This window comes from Xyrauchen texanus, chromosome 42 (assembly GCF_025860055.1).
Source record: "Xyrauchen texanus isolate HMW12.3.18 chromosome 42, RBS_HiC_50CHRs, whole genome shotgun sequence".
Lineage (NCBI taxonomy): Eukaryota > Metazoa > Chordata > Actinopteri > Cypriniformes > Catostomidae > Xyrauchen > Xyrauchen texanus.
The window spans coordinates 29,552,990-29,572,746 of NC_068317.1; the positions used below are offsets into that span (position 1 = coordinate 29,552,990).

The following is a 19,757-nucleotide window of genomic DNA, read 5'->3' on the forward strand; positions in this document are numbered from 1 at the left end:
CTCGTTGACAACTTTTTGGTAGAACCTCAGCTTTATAGCTTTCTTGTACAACTTTAAAAAAGTATTTTCCGATTATTCCCCAAAAAGTTTTATAAAATTCTGCTGGTAATCCATCGATTCCTGGTACACGACCAGATGAAAGTTGATTCACTGCTTTTGTAACTTCCTCAAATGTCAGATCAGAGTCTAAGTTCTTTACATTTTCTTCATCCAGTACAGGCAAGTTGTTAAAAAGTTCATCTGCGTCAAAGTTTCCTGTGCACTCTTTAGCATATAAGTCCACATAGAAATCAACAGCAAGTCTCCTCATTTCCAAAGGATCTGAAGTAACATTCCCATCAGGTGTGCGTAATGCATGCATATAGTTTGTATGAACACACTTCTTATTCAAATTAAAAAAGAATTTCGTGGGGGCATCCAAGTCATGTAAAGAAACAAAATGTGATTTTACAAGAGCTACTTGTAAACCTTGTTACCTTTTCATTTAACATATTACTTAACTCTTGTCTCTTCTGTCTAAGATCATCTTGTAAATTTACATCGTTTTGATCAATTAACTTATTTTGAATTTTTAAAATATCTTTCTCCAATTTTGCCATTTTATATTTAATTTGACAGGAAGTATGTGCCATAAATTGTTGACAGAAAAGCTTGATCTGCGTTTTCCCTATTTCCCACCACTGAAGCAGATTTTCATAATCATTTTTTCCTTCAACCCAACAATTCCAAAACATTTTAAAATTCTCATAAAAATTTACATCTTGAATTAATTTAATATCAAACCGCCAATGAAAGAATTGTGGTTTTGTTTCTGATAAAACAACATTCACTAAAATGAGCTGATGATCAGAGATAACACAGGGTGTGATATATGCACCCATCACTCTATTACACTGATTATTATGTAAATAAAATCTATCCAGGCGTGCCGCACTGACTCTACCTACTGCCACTTTAATCCAACTATATTGTCTCACGTTTTTATTTTTTCCCTCCACACATCTACTAGCCCTAACTGAGTGATTATTACTTTCAAAACTTTAGCAGAAGGAGGATGTGGTTCTTCTCCAATCCTATCAATAACAAAATCAAGGGTGCAATTAAAATCTCCACCTATAATTAAAAAATCTTCTTGTGAAAGAGAAACAAGAGTATTTTTTAGCATCTCAAAAAGCTTAATTCTGTCCTTACCAATATTTGGTGCATAGATATTAACAAAGACAAAACACAAATCTTTTATTTTAGCTTTAATTAAAAGAAGTCGCCACTTTTCCAATTCATTAATAGATAAAATATTTACATTTAATTCGGGAGAAAACAATATTGCCACCCCTGCACTTAAATTTGTCCCATGACTAAGAAAACACTGACCATCAGACCACAAACCCCAATCTACTTCATTATTTATATCACTGTGTGTTTCTTGTAGAAACATCACATTAATTTCATTTAGCTTTATGCATTCTTTTAACAATGACCATTTATTACTCGCCCTAAGACCATTTACATTTAGGGACCCCACTCGTAGGACATCCATAATAAAATAGTGTAGGAAAGCAGAAATAAACAGAAATGTGAGAAGAATACCAGGAAAAGGATAGATACCCATCGTGCACTTATTTTAGTTTACCTTTCACGGCTCGGCATTTCGCCCTGCCTGGTTTTACTCCTTGCCTAATTGTTGTTATGTATTTTTTTAATCGAAACCTTTTCTGCTGGGATAATTCATCTAGGCTGCAATCTTGTCTTACATTTATAACAGATAACACAAATTTATTTAAATCTGGAAAAAACAATTTCAATTTCAACACTTTTACCCTTTGTCTCATCCAGAAATGCATTGATCTGCTCAACTGTATACAGATCACTTCCACTATTTGCCACATCAAGGTCAGCACATGACTCATCATCTCTACAACTCTCTACAGTTGCTTCTGACAAATCATCCATTTCTTCGCTTTGCCCCTCATGCGTCTCATTTTCCTGTACTAGACCACTACAAACATCACTCTTACCAACCCCACTACAACTTGGAACCTCAGCATCAATAACATCTTCCGAAACATTCGGTCTTACCTCGGTGTTCGTATCTGCCATTTCAGGTTGTTGCGGTGTACTTTCCATCACAACCTGCGGCTTGTCAGATGTTTCAGTTGGGCCTCCCTCTTCAACATTACGCGCTTTGTGTGGGCAGGTGAAGCGTTTGTGTCCAATATCCCTGCATTCAAAGCAACGTCTCCGTACTAGCGTACACCATATATGAACTCTCTCCGTGAGAGATCCGAAACGATACATCAAGCGTTTTAGTGGGAGAGCTCAAAAACATGTAAACGCGTCTCCTAAAAGATAATACGTGTTTCAGTGCAGCGTTTTTACACCCCAAGGGAATCTCTTTTATAGTGCCGGCAATTTTGTCAAATCTAGTCAGCTCTTTAATAATACTCTCATTGCCGACGAATGGGGGCACATTTGAGATGACAATTTTCGATGCTGGTGCTGACAACGGTGTAATAGGCACATACGTTTCATTGATCCATATTCCGCTTTCAATTAGGTTTTTTACTTGAAATTCATTTTTCAAAAAAACAACGACTGCCTTATTCATTCTTGAAGCAGAACTAATGTTTTCATTGCCAACCTTAGCTCCTACAGCAAGGAGAACATCCTCAATAGAGGTATTCAGCCTCCGGGCACACCTGAAACCATTCCGGAGGGTTAGAGGCAGCTCCCCGTGGGGGTAGACGTCATACTGCCTCACACACACACACACCACGCGATATATAACCTATAAAAAATAAATAAATAAATAAATAAACGTGCTCAAAGATGTGAAAAAAAAAAGAATAAATAAATAGATATATAAGTAAATAAATAAATAAATAAGAAAATTCGGGAAAAAAACGAAAAATCAGCTTGAAAAAAGAACACTCTCACACACACGTGTCTCTCACACAGAGAGAGAGAGAGAGAGAGAGTGAAAGAGTGTGTGTGTGAGAGAGAGAGAGTGAGAGAGTGTGTGAGAGAGCGAGAGAGAGAGAAAGAGAGTGTGTGTGTGAGAGAGAGAGAGAGAGAGAGAGAGAGTGAGTGTGTATGTGAGAGTGAGAAAGAGAGTGTGTATGTGTGTGAGAGAGAGAGTGTGTAAGAGTGAGAGAGAGAGAAAGAGTGTGTGTGTGTGAGAGAGAGAGTGACAGTGAGAGAGAGTGTGTGAGAGAGAAAGCGAGTGAGAGAGAGAGAGAGAGAAAGAGAGTGTGTGTGAGAGAGAGTGAGACAGAGAGAGTGTGTGTGAGAGAGAGTGAGAGAGAGAGAGTGTGAGAGAGAGAGAGAGTGTGTGAGAGAGTGAGAGAGAGAGAGAGAGTGCGAGAGAGAGAGAGAGTGTGTGTGTGAAAGTGAGTGAGAGAGAGAGATACATATATATATTTTTTTTATCACATTAGAAATCGTAACAAGCATACAGTTAATTAACAGTTAAGTAAAACTTTAATTAAAGATCTGCCTTTGAGTCAAAACCCGGCAGCATCAAATCTGCATTTATGCATAATATCTAACAATAAACCAGTGAAGACTTATTACATTTAAAACAACTGAGAAAAGTACTTTTTACATCTAATAATGTTTTCCAAGTATCTAAATGATCCATGCCTGTATAGTATAGTAATTATACATGGTTGTTAAAAAGGTCTTCATTTACAGAATACAACATCCACAACGGGCAATAAGGGAAATAAATGTGTGATGCAGCAGTTTCCTTCAGGTCCAAAGCACATGTTGGGCAATATAAAGTGGTGTAGTTCCAAAACAATAGTGTGATAAAACCTCTGGCCTTAAGTTTCATGAAAACATTTTCGGAACAAAATTAACCGTTTAGAAACTGGTTATAAACGGTTAATTTTGTTCCGAAAATGTTTAGCAGAACAACATTTTTAGTTCTGCTAAAAATGTTGTTTGTTTTTGGTATTTGTTCCTTGTACCATTTTTAGTCCCTGATTTCTAAAACTAGCATTTTTAATGTTTTCAGGTGGGGTTCACAATGGAGAATATGTGTCTTGGCTTTATTGCTACGACCCTGTGATGGACGTATGGGCTCGGAAACAAGACATGAACACTAAGAGAGCCATACACGCCCTCGCTGGCATGAACGACCGCCTTTACGCTATTGGCGGAAACCATTTAAAGGGTAATTCCAAAAGCAGTAAGCCAAATCTCAGTTATAGGGACAGTTGTCTGACCATGTAAACAGTACAACCATAATCAATATAGTTCTTGTATATTAAATACATTATACAATTTAATGATTAGATTAAGATGTTGCTAAAATAACACTTTGCAAACTAACATCCCTCTTCAGAGTACTTTCAAGCTTAGCATATACACTTGGAGTTTTCCATTGACTTCATACTTTTGGATGTAGGATTCTCTCATCTGGATGTGATGCTGGTTGAATGTTACGACCCCAAAGCGGATCAGTGGAACATTCTGCAAATGCCCATCTTGGAGGGACGCAGCGGACCTGGATGTGCTGTTCTTGATGACAGTATTTACTTAGTGGGAGGCTACAGTTGGAGCATGGTAAACAACATTTGGAACATTTCATACTTAAAAAAAAAAAAGTAATTTAAAGGGATAGTTCACCCAAAAATAATTTACTTACTCATTCATTAATTACCCTCATGCCATCCTAGATGTGTATGTCTTTCTTTCTTCTGCAGAACACAAATTAAGATTTTTAGAAGAATATTTCAGCTCTGTAGATCCATACAATATAAGTGAATGGGTGCCAAAATCTTAAAGCACCAAAAAGCACATAAAGGCAGAATAAAAGTAATCCATATGACTCCAGTGGTTAAATCTGTGTCTTCTGAAGCGATATGAAAGGTGTGGGTGAGAAACAGATCAATATTTAAGTCCATTTCTGCTATAAATTCATCATGGGTATATTCTTGGTTTTTTCCCCCATTGACTTATCCGGTGGCACGAGTTTGGGTCGTGACTATCTGTTCAGGCACATGCACACATAGACATCATAGGGGTCTTGTGCACCTGCCCTTTTTCTTCCTCGACAGAAAGTGCCCTTTTTACTAGGGTGCTTTTTAGTTATTATATATATATATATATATATATATATATATATATATATATATTCCTGTTTGTGCACATCTTTACTGTCAAATAAATCTACTTATTAAATACAAAAATGTAATATCAGGTCGAGAAATGAGACTTTGTTGAGTTCCGATGCCCTCCCTCCCTCCCTCAATAAACAATTTATAAGTGAAACTATGTCCCTCTGCTTGGTGGATTTATTGGGCATTTATTCTAAATATATACTTGAAACTAGTAGCACAGAAAACATGCACATTGTGGTATAGTTTCCTTTGCTGTTGCCTGCTCTTGTGATAAAACTAGTGAATACTAAAGAAGACCATGATCTCTGTGTGAACTGATTATTTTGTACAAATCTGTTGAGTATGAAACAATTGCGTGAGTGTGAGGGAATCAGAGTTGTGTTAATATATTTACTGGCTTCTGGTAAAGGCCGTCCGTGCATTCATGAGAGAGTCGAGTTCTGGCGTATGACGTAGATGTAGCTTAAGCTCCGGTGAGAAGTGACGAATGCAGAAGCGCAGAGGAAGCCAGTAAACGTGTGGATGATCATTACCGGAAGCCAGTGATTACAGTTTATAAAGTTATAAATATGGATATTTTTCTTACAAAAACGCATCACTTCGCTTCAGAAGGCTTTATTAACCCGCTGGAGCCATATGGATTACTTCTATAATGAATTGGTGAGCATTTTTTAGGCTTCAAAATCTAAGGTACCATTCACTCCCATTATAAAGCTTAGAAGAGCCAGAATATTTTTTTATATAACTCCGATTGTGTTTGGCTGAAAGAAGAAAGTCATATACTACTAGGAGTAAATTATGGGATAATTTTCATTTTTGGGTGAACTAACTCTTTAAAGTTTTGTTTAAAAAATTTTTTTTATAAATAATTATGAGAAGTGCCCTTATTTTCCAATTGAGCCCCTGCCCTCCAAAATGTCTGTGCACATCCCTGTATCTGTTAGTTTGGCCAATGAAAGACGAAGAGTATTCAGCAAACTTTTTTGCCATTACGTTTGGTAATGCTAGAAATGACACACATTACACACTGCACCTTTAAAGAAAATCTTTTAGCATTGTTAAACTCCTGCAGCAGCCCCCGTGATTAACAAGTTGGGATCTGATAAAGATTAAGAATTGAATCCAAAGATTTACAATCCCTCTGGATATACTGAAATGCAGGTTTTTGTTTATTAGTGGTGTCTAAGACCAAAGCTATTTATTTTTTTATTTTTTATTTTTTTTAAGAAAAGAAAAAACCTATTGAAATTTGCTCAAGTATTGAATAAAATATTGTAGTCTGCAACTCATCAAAAACTCTCTTTTTCAGGGGGCGTACAAGTCATCTACCATTTGTTACAGTCCCGAGAAAGGCACTTGGACAGAAATGGAAGGAGAGGTGGCAGAACCTTTAGCTGGGCCGGCCTGTGCTACGGTCATACTGCAAGCCTGTTTACCATTTAACAAATAACTGGATAGAACGGCGAAGAATGAAGCCAAGCACTGTTGGGATGTAAAGTCCACCGCTAAACAAAAATGAATGAGAGGACTCTCTCAAAGCTGACGCCTGCAGCTTTTGAACAGGAAGTGATGAGGTGCACAGATTATTATTTTTTTACTGGTCGGACAAGAGCACTTTGTTTCTTTCATACCTAAAAGTTTTAAACTGATGTAAATCATCAACTTTACGTATTTGATGCACACGTGTGTTGACATTCAACTGCTCATACTCAATCCGTTTTTTATCGTAAATGTTTTGGCTTAACTTGACATTGGCACGCATACTTTTTCAAATCGATGTAGCTTCCATATGTACTTTGCATTATGTGAAAACCGGCGATGAAAGAGACAATGTTGATTTGGGTTGACAAAGGACTTTTCATGTTTTTTCCAAGCAAGAATCACAATTCTGTGTGCACTGTAGAGTAGATATCAGCTATTTAATATATATCACACAATGTCTGCTTATTAGATATTGTCGCCATACTTAAGTGGCACATTGTTATTTGTATAAATGAAAGGAGATTAAATGTCAATTATTAAAAAAAGAAAAAACAAATCATGCCAGACAACACAGACACAGCATTGATTGATTATTGGTTGAACAATCATTATATTATTTACTGAGCCATGTGTTATATATTCACGGCGTGGAAAGCTTATTGTATTATACTGTGGGTAAATATTTGCTTTGTTCATGTTGTTTACCTGTTCACATCTCGCAGTGCCTATTTTTAGCTCTAGGGTGCTCTATTTCATAAAATGTCTCATAATAACAGCCTTACTAAAATCAGCCATTATAAATTGAGTCACAATCATATCAATTATTGGACTGATTGGTTTCTCCGAGGCGTGATAAGAAATCTGAATATGTTGCACTGATATTTGTCGGCCCTTTTGATGAGGAATGTTGTTGTTTTTTCATTCTTGTTAATAATTGCTTGCAGTGGAACATTTTGTGCTCATGGGATTTATTCTCAAATCCTGTTATGTTCTTTACATTTTAGTCTATGAAAATAAAACTGAATTTCTGAATCAGTAATGTATCTGTCTGAGCAAAAGCGCAATATCTCAATGATACATTTTTAGGTACACTTTATGTGCAACACATGTATTATTACAGCTGCGCCAGTTTAATAATGACTTCCTTGTTTTACCACAATGTTGTAATGTTTGATTTTCTGATCTGATAAAATGTAAAAAATTGTGTTTGGATTTATTTTAAAATCTTAAGTACAGACCTCTTGAAAGCTTTTAGAAGAGGCATGTTATTTTTCATATAGAGAAGCAGAATATTTGTATTTTTTTTCATTTTTAAAGTTACATTTATCAGTCACTATATGCAACAGTAGGTCTAGTACCTTTTTTGATACTTCCTTCCTTCCTTCCTTCCTTATTTCCTTCCTTCCTACATTCAATCAGCCTTGGTGTCAATTTGAAAGCAAAACCGGATGGCTAATTCACCATGGGTTCCCACAGAAATTTGCAACGGTAGCATCGAAATTCACTTCGGGGTATGTTTACCACAGAACTTATTTTACTCATAATTCCAAAACTGCCTAAATAAAAGTGTTTATATATATATATATATATATATATATATATATATATATATATTATTATTTTATTTTTTAGCATGATCTGAGCTAAAGAATCAGAATGAGCTTTACTGCCAAGTATGCTTACACATACAATAATTTGTCTTGGTGACAGGAGCTTCAAGTGCACAGCAATACAAAAACAGCAGCAAGACATTTACATTTACATTTATTCATTTGGCAGACGCTTTTATCCAAAGCGACTTACAAAAGAGGAAGAACATCAGCGAATCATCTTAGGGAGACAGTGGTACAAAAAGTGCCATACTACAAAGTTTCACTATCATCATAATAGTATACAAAACAGATTTTAGTGCAACAAGAAATGTAAATAATTATTTATTTATTTATTTATATTTAGTGACCGGTTAAGTGCTTTTGGAAAAGATGTGTTTTTAGCCGTTTTTTTGAAGATAGAGAGTGAGTTAGCTTCCCGGATTGAGTTGGGAAGGTCATTCCACCACCTTGGTATGATGAAACTGAAAGTCCGGGAAAGTGTTTTGGTGCCTCTTTGTTTTGGTACGACAAGCAGTGGTGGATTTAGCAAATTGGGGGCCCAAGGCGAAGGTATGTATGTATGTATGTATGTATGTATGTATGTATGTATGTATGTATGTATGTGGCCCCCCTCCCCCTCCCCCCGCCAAAAACATTTACAGACTGAATGGTGGATAGGCAGGTAAAGCTAATCTACGGCCCGTAGCAAGCCTACAGTGCTTTGGTCGGTGGCAGCAGGATTAGCACAGCTAGGGCTTGGGCTATTACTACACTGTTAAAAAAAAATAAAAAAAAAAATAGTGAGATTTACAAAAAGATTTTCTCTGGCTGATTATAAAACACATTCGTTATGGCATGAAAATCCGAGAGAAAATGTGATCAGGTGTTGTTGGCTATTTATTGATGATGACATAATCATTATGTAGTGGCCTGATTCAATGATCTACAGAGAGGAATGCTTAATACGAATTAATATTTCACGTTTTTGAGTATTAAAGCTCTGTGAACCTACCGCATGTGAGCTAGCAGTGACAAACAGGTAATCTGAAGAACTTTAAAAACACATGGTGTACAATAACGGTTTTGAACTACAGTATGATATAGACCAACACAGACATCAAGGATCAGCATATGAATCTCAACAACGGTGACAATCAACAAAATAATCAGATAAAACTCTGAACATCACAAAACAAGCTACTAAAAAGTTGCAACAATAACAACAGCAAAAATAAAAGCAGATAATAATAATAAAAGAAAATACTAAAGGTGATGATACACAGGGCAACTTTTTGAGCAATGTTGCTGGGCAATGTTGCCGTCAACAGGCAACCAGATGAGACACAGGGCCTACGACCGATCTAAAATATCCAGATAGAAATGTATTGCCCATTTTCAATGGGAAAGTGCCCAAGCAACATTGCTCAAAAAGTTGCCCTGTGTATCATCACCTTTAGGCAATTCAGCATAATTTATTCATGCTGCAATGTATGCTGGGAGATATTGATGAGTTTTGATTGCTGGCTCCCATCATGCACTGCACTTATATCATCACAGTTGTTGATAATGATTCATTAAGCTGCATCTTGATGTCTGTGTGTGTGTCTGAAAGTTCAAAGCTTCATTGTGTGCACAATGTTTTACAAATTCTTCAGATTAACATTATCACAACATATGATGGATCACATGCTGTAGCTGCTGCTGTAGCGGCATGTTCAACTCGTTGGACGTTTTTATTCCTGTCTGTATCAGTAACGTTTGCCGTAAAAAAGTGTGTCATCTTTGGCAGCGTTGCCAAATACTTATCAGCGTCTTTTCGCTTTTTTCTTTTAATTGAGCAGCTTGGGTAACTTCTTTCCATTTTCGCGTTTAGACTCGTCTTGTTTCGTCTCTGTTTGTGTACATCCCTGTCCTCCTGTCACTGTGTGTTTATCTTTCGCGGCGCTACCGTTACTGGACTAGTCCATTTCATTGTGAAAATAGGGGTGTATGTGTAGGGACAGATAACCATGAACTGGACATTTTAACCAGTACTTCAACGTTTCAAAGTATTTCTTAAGAATGTTAATAAAATGTACTATGCTTTTGAAGCGTTCATGATGATAAGGGGCCTTTTATTTGATTATTTCTTATTATTTGTTTTAGGTTGGTTGGGGGCCCCCCTACTTCGACCGCTGGTAGGGGGCCCCAAGCAGCCGCCTCCCTATGCCTCTATGTTAAGACCGCCACTGACGACAAGGCGACGTTCCTTAGCCGACCGCAGGCTTCTGGTGGGAAGGTAGCTCTGCATAAATGTTTTTAGGTATGCTGGAGCAGACCCAGTGACTGTTTTATATGCCAGCATCAGGGCCTTGAATTTAATACGTGCATGAACCGGCAGCCAGTGGAGAGAGACAAAGAGTGGTGTAACATGTGCTCTCTTAGGCTCATTAAAGACCAGACGTGCTGCTGCATACTGGATCATTTGCAGGGGTCTAATAGCAAGACATAGATAATAATAAAAAATAATTATACACATACATAGTGCAATTCTAATACAAATATGAACAGTGCAGTTATTTAAATTTTTAAGAAGCTAAATGTATGATACCATCGTTGTTAGATTTAACTGCTGACTTGAAATAAGTTCTTTGTTCGCAATCTTGACCAACCGTTTTGGAGTTATTGGTCTTTCCTCATTGAAGTATATAGGTGCCACACTTTTTTGCCGCTTGTGTTTATAGTAAAAAGCTGCTCGTGAGCTTTCCCAAAATGGCAGCCGAGTGGACAGACTTCCTTGTAAATACTTTGACTACAACCAGTCCTGTAATAACCATCCCTGTGCGTTAGGCGGCAGTGCAGCGTCACACAGAGCATGCGCGTTCAGATTGAGACGTAGAAGAAGGATTGTTTACATGTGATACGGAATATATATATATATATATATATATATATATATATATATATATATATATATATATATATATATAAAAAATAAATAAAAACAGATATAAAATATAATAGCGTAATGTATTTTTTTTGTTTATTCATGCAATACAATAAAACCCTTATCAGCGAATAGATGCGATTATAAGTCTCTTACATTACAATGAAAGAGACGCCAAAACCTGATGTTTTTGACAGAAGTTTGAGTGACTTAAATCATGTTTACTTATCTATCACATGCTGTCTTCGACTTTGAGCTTAAAGTTCCTTCAATAAACTCATATGTGAGCTTAAAAAGTCATAAAACTATAAGATCTGACTGTAAGAAAGTCTGGTAGTGTACACTAGTTTAACCAATCTTTCACCATGCCATCTATGAAGAACACCAGTGTGAAAAGGTAAGATCCTACATTTCTATCTTAAGAAATCGACCTGAAATAAAGAAAAGTGTCTTTTTGTGTCTAACCGAGTCTTGATGAAATTTTGAACCATGTCTGTTAGTTAAACAACTGTCACTATTTTACTTGATTAATGTGGATGTTTTCTCCCAGACCAAAACTAGACTTGAAATTCCTTCAAAGGTTCAGCAGTATTCTGAAGATCCTTTTCCCATCCTGGTCCAACCAGAGTGTGTGAATGTTCACGACGCTCCTTGGAGTCACACTTTCAGGTATCATCTGTAAATGCTCACACTGCTGGACTGGGTAATGGCGGCTTGTTCTGTCTTCTCTACAGATCCTGGGGTTTCAACCAAGGGTCTGAATGAGAAAGATATATTTCTAAAAATTGGACCAATCACTAATTACCTGTTTAAAATTACATCATTTTAATGTTCTTATTGAAAGTTATTCTAAATTGTTTTCTCAATGCATTTTCTTTGTATTTCAGTGCAGCTCATAATTTATCAAGTGGGTCTGATTCCCAGTCAGTTCTATGAGGTTTTGTCTGAGAAAAGCTATGGGAAGTTCAAACATCTGGTGGCATTTGCAGTCCTGCTCATCCTTATTAATTCAGCGGTGAGTTAAATTGCTTCAGTCAGTGTGTTCAAAGAAGTTTAGAGGTGAGGCACGACATTGAACCACTGCTCCAAAAGATGATTGTCTTCATACAATGCCTAATGGAAGTTTAAGTGCATATTGATGCCTTGCGTATATTTGTGAATTGGTAGTTCGTTCTGGACTGGTAACTAAAAGTCTGTAGGTTCAAATCTCATACAGGTTGATCCTGGATGAGCAAGTGCCTGCTAAGTATCCAATCCTGATTAAGGCCATAATCAGTAACTAATTAATAATTGATCTGCAGCTGAAAAGTCTGGATCAGTACATCTGTGAGCTGGAGGAAGTCTTTAACCAAAGAACTTCATAACACATACTTCCAGGGGCACGTTTACTACACCCTCAATGTACTGTGCAAAGACATCGACAACCCGTAATTTATTCACAAAACACCTGTGATATTATGTCAGTATGAAATCTCTGTATGTACTTTGAATCATAAGGGGTTTATTCAATGTGTGTGTGTGTGTGTGTGTGTGTGTGTGTGTGTGTGTGTGTGTGTGTGTGTGTGTGTGTTTAGGGACCAGCGCATCAGTCAGGATGTAGAGAGGTTATGTAAGCAGATGAGCACGATGGCCAGTCGACTTCTCATCTCCTCGTTCACTATGTCCTACTACACCTATCAGTGCTTCAACAGGTGAGAGAGACACACGAAGAGATGATATGTGTGTATTTGAGCTTGTAATTGCGCAGTCTCTACAGCGGCAACCCGACAGGCCTGTTCTAACTAAAGGTCGATCGATAGTGAATTTTAACTAAACCGATTAATCAGCCAATAGTTAAAAAAAAAAATCTTTCTTTACTATGATGGGCACAGATGGGCTACAAGAGTCATAAAGTTTGCTGTTTCGGAAGGAAATTGGTACTTTAATTCACCAAAGTGGCATTCAACTGATCACAAAGTATAGCCAGGAAATTACTGATGTAAAAAACAACACCATTATTATTTGAAAAAAGTCATTTTTGATCAAATCTAGCGCATACGTATATCTCGCCGCTGTCTAGCTGCTCTAGCATCTTGGACAGCTCCTGCCTTCTACCAGCAAGGTGTCATGCTGGGGAAGATTTTTAGGCAGAAAGCGGTGACCACGGACGCTTCCAACACAGGTTGGGGGCAGTGTGCGACGGATGCCCTGCTACTTTATTCACAAGATATGAAGTTGAAAGCATGAAATATGTGCTGACAGGGCACGTTTCTTTAAAATCGCTTTTTTCTTTGCATGCCTTTGCTTCAGTTTAGAACACCTGATTATCTAATAAAAATAAAATATGCATTGAATTGAAGATAAAAATATGGACGAATGATGTCAATGATGAAAGATTTAGATACAGCAAATCCCCATGTCATTGTTATTTATTTCACCTCTAGAGGCCGCTGTTTTACTATGGAGCCAAGCTGTTCCATATCCTTCAGTGCCGGCCACAGAGGAACATGAAGGAATAATAATAGTAAAAAAAATTAATTATTAACTTCAAGAAAGCAACAATTTATTGGTAAAACTGATATATCAGTCTATCTCTAGTTTCAAAACAAGAATCATTCAACATATGAACAGGCCAATTACTTATACCCATAATCAGGCTTGAATTTATGCAGATCTATATAATGAAATATCTATATCACCGAGTCCATCTAGTGGAAGGATCCATACATTTGAATAGTCCAGTTTCAATACAAGTTAAACTCAATCGACAGCATTTGTGGCAAATTGGGCAATTTTTGGAGGGTTTAAAGACAGAAATGTGTAGCTTATAATTTATCAAAGCACTTACATAAATTCTTCTGTTTAAACTGTCGATTATTTGAGTTTTAAATAGTTTCAGGGTTTATGACATTACGTTGTCATGGCAACGAAGCTGTCAAATTGGATATATCTTACACGGAAAAGGTAAGCAAGCGATATTTGTCAGACTAAAATCATGTTATCATGCATATTGATTATGCCTTAGGCTATACATTTGAAACATGAGTATTTTAATGTTTAATATTGACTTCCATTGTAAATGCTGTAACCCAGATTTGTGCTTTTTTTAAAGGAAAGGAGGAACGAATCGAAATGAATTTTTATGGTAATCAATATTATGCCACAAATGCTGTCGATTGAGCTTAACTTGTATTGGACCTGGAATATTCCTTTAATAATTTTTTTTTGACTGAACTCACATTTTGTCCACAGTGCCGGCTGGATTGGAGTTGTAAGCATCTTTGGGTACTTCGTGGTTGGGACCTTCATCAACAAGATATTGATAGGACCCATTGTGTCTCTACTTGTTGAGCAAGAAAAGCTTGAGGGAGATTTCAGGTAGAACTGCACAACAATATTCAAAAATATTAAACATAGCGACCCTACATGGGTAAATCTTAGATTATCGACTTCATTAATAGATATAATGTGCATACACATAATCTTAATTCTTCCCAAATGTTTTCACATTTTCTATGATTGGGTGCATCACTATTTCAGCAGTTCTTTTTGACAGCTGTGATGATCATGTCTTTGGCTTGTCTTACATCTCTCATAGGTTTAAACACATGCAGATTAGAGTGAATGAGGAATCAGCTGCTTTCTACAGGTCAGTATCAAAATTCAACATACTGTAATTCTTTGTACACATAGAAAGAACAAAAAAACAATCAACATGTTATTCTCAGAGCGGAAGAATTGTTTTTGTTAACACACTGAGTGATGTGTCATTGTTCAGAGCAGGGAAGGTGGAACACATGCGAACTGACCAAAGACTACAGAAGCTCCTGCACACACAGAGAAACCTGATGAACAAGGAGCTCTGGCTGTACAGTAAGAGTCACTCTCTCATTAATAACCTGTATGCTGAAATCCATGGAAACAGGACTACTGAATTTAAGAAGTATTTTGAAAATAGTGTATATATAAATACAACTACAGAATGATTCAAAGGAATATGCTGTCTCAAACTCGTATGACTTAAGAAGATATTTTTATAGAGATGTGATGCAAATATATCCATACAAAGCGAGTCAATGGGGTCCAAATTTTCAAGCACCAAAAAGGACATAAAGGCAGCATAAAAGTAATCCATACCATTCCAGTGGTTTAATCTATGTCTTCTGAAGCTATATGATGGCTTTGGATGAAAACAGCCCCTTTTCCAGTATATGCGCTTGACGCATGTGTCAAGTGTAATCAAGCTTAACATTTTTAAAAAGGAGTTACATTTTGGTCTGTTCTCACCAGGGCTGGACTGGCAAGAGAAATCGGTCCGGGATTTGACATAGCAACTGGCCCAGAAGTTGTTGAGTGTGCGGGGGGTCCTTTTCTGCATATCACGGCACGGTTTTGTGTATGGAGGACAAAACGTGCAAAAATAATAAATAAATACATAAATAAATAAATGTAATAATAAGAACATAAATAAAGGAATAAATGTCTTGATAAAACAAATATAATTATTTTTTAAAGAAAGTTATTCCTGAATTTATTTTTGTATGACTTTTTTCTTTTATTTACTATTTTCTCTTTTTATTTTTATTATTTAAACCATTTTTATTCTTTCATTTGTTTTTTGTTTTTTTATTATTTATTTATGCATTCATCATATACAACCATGCTTCATTTCCCTGATCGTTTATGTATGTATACATCTAAAATAAAAAAATTAAAAAAAACTATAGCTGACTCTTCACATATATCTAGAGAGTTGCGACACTTGCGAATGAAGTCGATAACCACGCATCAAATAACTATGTTTCATTTAGAGTAGAGGTGCTTATTGATGGTTTAGGAGAGCTGTATGCCGGTATGAATGTCGTAGCACTTCCTGGATTGTTAAACTCTCTGCAAAACTTTTCCCTGCATATTCAAAATCTGTGTGAGTTAAAGTGTGCTAATGTGGGACGTCCATCTGCTCCCGATAAGTACTATTTAGCTCTCATCCAATGATGCACTTGAGCTCCGCAAGGACCGCCTCCCTCATTTACATGTTGCACATAGAAAAGTAAAAATAAATACATGTATAAATAAATAAATATATATGGGAATAAATAAATATGGAAATAAATATATGTGGGAATAAATAAATATAAAAAATTTAATAAGACATAAATACAAATATGCAAAATAAATGAATAAATAATTAAAAGTTAAAAAGAATAAAAATAAAGTTAAAAATAAATATAGAAAATAATAAAGGAATAAAGTCATGCAATAATAAATTCAGGAATAAATTGTATTAAAAACGAACTATATTTGTTTTATCAAGACATTTATTACTTTATTTATTTTTTTATTATTACATTTATTCATTTATTATTAATGCAGGTTTGGGCCTCCATACGAGGGGTGTGTTGTTCCTTCCACAGAAACCCTATCTGACTGATGGCACGCTCCGAGAACAGGTCAGTGAAGGCCACAATATATGCACAATTCTACAAATAATAGAGTTGTGTTAGTTATAAAAAATGTGTCATCTTTTTTTGGTATAGATGATGCTAATTTTCTGGCTTTCCTTTGCAGGTGATCTATCCATTAAAGGACGTATATCCAGCCACAGGTATAGATAATCTCATTTTAAACCCATGAAATCTAATGGCATGGATTATTTGAATAAAAGATAATGGATTGAAACTCATTATGGTTGCCTACACTTTGAATTATCATTGTGTATGAAATGTGATATGTAAATGAACTTTACATTATGCATGCCATGCAAACTTGTCAGTGTCTTTTGAAGAACACACTTTCGATAATGATGACATTTCACACCTTGTTAACCAAACCAAATTCTTCTTATAGGGCCTAAAGATGAAGAAAGAATATTAAAATGCCTGGAATTTGCTGGTTTGGTAAAACTAAACTCTTATATGCTTCAGTGATTTTTATTTTATGTTTGATAAATAATTACAAATGTGATTGAGCAAATGAACATATTTTGACACCCATAATTGTTCTCTTTATAATTTGCTCTTTTTAAACCGATTTGTAAACAGCATGTTTTGTGTCACTGTATGTCAGTCGAATCTTCTTGCCAGAACTGGAGGACTGGATAATAAAGTAGATTGGACTTGGTGAGAAATGAGTATCTGGTAATGGTTAGTCAAGTTAGACGCAAGGGATAATTCACCCAAAAATTAAATTTCTCTCATCATATCAGATGTGTATGACTTCCTTTCTTGAGCTGAACACAAATTAAGATTTTTAGAAGAATATTTCTAGAAGAACCTTGAAGCTCCAAAAAGCACATATCGGCAGCAGTAAAGTAATCCATAATAATTCAGTGGTTTTATCCATGTCTTCTGAAGCGATCTAATTGGTTTTGGATGAGAACAGACCAAAATATAACTCCTATTTCACTTTAAATCTTGACATCAACTGTCTTCTTAGCAATCATGATTTCAAACTCGATTACACTTCCTAGTGCCGCCTAGCACCTCTGCACACGCGTCAAGCACTTGGAAGAGCAATCGAGCTTGAAATCATGATCATGCCTAGAGACTGCAGTGGCAAGATGTACAGTGAAAAATGAGTTGTATTTTGGTCTGTTCTCACCCAAAATCGACTGGATTGCTTCTGAAGGCTAAACCAATGGAGTTGTATAGATTACTTTTATGCTGCCTTTATGTGCTTTTTGGAGAGCTGAGATATTCTTCTAAAAATCTTTGTTTCTCTTTTGAAGAAGAAAGTGACAGACATCTGGGATGGCATGAGTGTGAATAAATTATGAGAGGGGGTGAGTGTTCTGAGTGTTTTAAAGAAAATAAAAATTGAATTCTCGCTTTTTCACAGGTACGATGTTTTATCACCAGGAGAAATGCAAAGGCTTTGCTTTGCCAGACTGTTCTACCTACAACCCGAATATGCAGGTCAGTTCCTTCGTAAACTTTCACCACATTGATTGTTTTACTTATTGTCTTTAAAGGAATATTCCGGGATCAACAGTTAAGCTCAATCGACAGCATTTGTGTCATAATATTGATTACCACAAAAAATTATTTAGACCCATCTTTCCTTTTCTTTTTTTTCTTTATCTTTGTCTCCACTTTTCTCCCCAATTTGGAATGCCCAATTCCCAATGCACTCTAAGTCCTTGTGGTGGAGTAGTGACTCGCCTCAATCCAGGTGGCGAAGGACGAATCTCAGTTTCCTCTGGGTCTAAGACCGTCAATCCGTGCATCTTATTACGTGGCTTGTTTATCGCGTTACCTCGGAGATGTAGCACATGTTGAGGCTCACGCTATTCTCCATGGCATCCACGCATAACTCCCCACGTGCCCCACCGTGAGGGAGAACCACATTATAGTGACCGAGAGGGGGTTACCCCATGTGACTCTACCCTCCCTAGAAACCGGGCCAATTTGGTTGCTTTGGAGACCTGACTGGAGTCACTCAGCACGACTTGGATTCAAACTCATGACTCCAGGGGTGGTAGTCAGCGGTAGTCCATCCTTTTCTTAAAAAAAAATAAATAAAACATTTTGTTGAAAAAAATAAGTAAGTATTTTGACGTTCAAAAATTGGCCCCAATTCACTTCCCATTGTAAGTGCCTCACAATAACCTCGATTTTTACTTTTTTTTAAAGAAAAGGAGGGGCAAGAAAAATTCATTTTTGTGGTTATTAACATTATGCCACAAATGCTATCGATTGAGATTAAATTTTGTATTGAACCCAGAATATTCCTTTAACAACCAATCAGTTTATCCCATTCCTCTGGCCCGTGCCGTGAACTATAATGCTGTTTGTACCAGTGCTGGATGAGGCCACCAGTGCCCTCACAGAGAAGGCAGAAGGGCAGCTCTATAAGGCCTGTAAGCAGCTGGGAATGACCCTCATCAGCCTGGGTCACCGCAGCAGTCTGGAAAAGGTGATGACCTATGACCTTTTCACACTGACTAATGTAACACCACAGTGTTGTTAATGTTCATATATTCAGGCTTTGTAAAGTGAACTTGAGATTTTGAAGGGCACTGGATAAATAAAACATTTTGTTATTATTTAAAGTTTGTAAGGGTGTTACTTGCATACCCTGATTCTTGATTTGCCTTTTTTTTAAACAGTATCATGATGTCATGCTGCGACTCTGTGGGGGTGGCCAATGGGAACTCTTCAAACTCAAAGAGCTGTGAATCTACAGACTTTACCTCTCTAAACAGACAATACGGGTCTGTTTGTGATGCATTATTGGTGCTTTCATGTCAAGTAGCTCAAAACTTTGGAGAATAGTTGTTATGTTTATGTCACTCTTGTCATACTCTTGACATTATCTTTTTTGTTGTGGAAACTTGCTGCTTCATTCATCCTTAATTTGTTGTTTTAAATAATTTAAGGGATTTTTGTAACGAAGGACATATAGGAACATTTCAAACTATTTCAGACAAAGTGCCTTTAGAATATATTTCAAATATCTTATCATAAATCATTTTATACACATTATGGATATTGACCTTTTAATGTGTAAGCAAATGACTAAATAGTCAGTTTAGTCCCAGCTGTTTTAGCTCAGTGAAGTTGGAAGTAAATTGCTTTTTAAGGGAAACCCAATAAATTAACCTGTAGGAAAAAAAGACTGTTTTATGTGTAATTTCTATTCCTGACCAGGAGAGGG

At 36.4% G+C, this 19,757-nt stretch overlaps 1 protein-coding gene and 1 pseudogene across 1 annotated transcript in view; both read left to right on the plus strand.

The window, feature by feature from the left end:
* LOC127635322 (kelch-like protein 14) overlaps positions 1–6,573 on the plus strand; it is a 32,128-nt gene extending 25,555 nt beyond the window's left edge. The window contains exons 6-8 of the mRNA XM_052115257.1: positions 4,016–4,174; positions 4,409–4,566; positions 6,433–6,573. Coding sequence (XP_051971217.1) covers positions 4,016–4,174; positions 4,409–4,566; positions 6,433–6,573 — 458 coding nt within the window. The remainder of the gene's footprint in view (positions 1–4,015; positions 4,175–4,408; positions 4,567–6,432) is intronic.
* A 4,915-nt stretch (positions 6,574–11,488) lies between these two features.
* LOC127635032 (lysosomal cobalamin transporter ABCD4-like) lies at positions 11,489–19,293 on the plus strand (annotated as a pseudogene).
* The last annotated feature ends 464 nt before the right edge of the window (positions 19,294–19,757 follow it).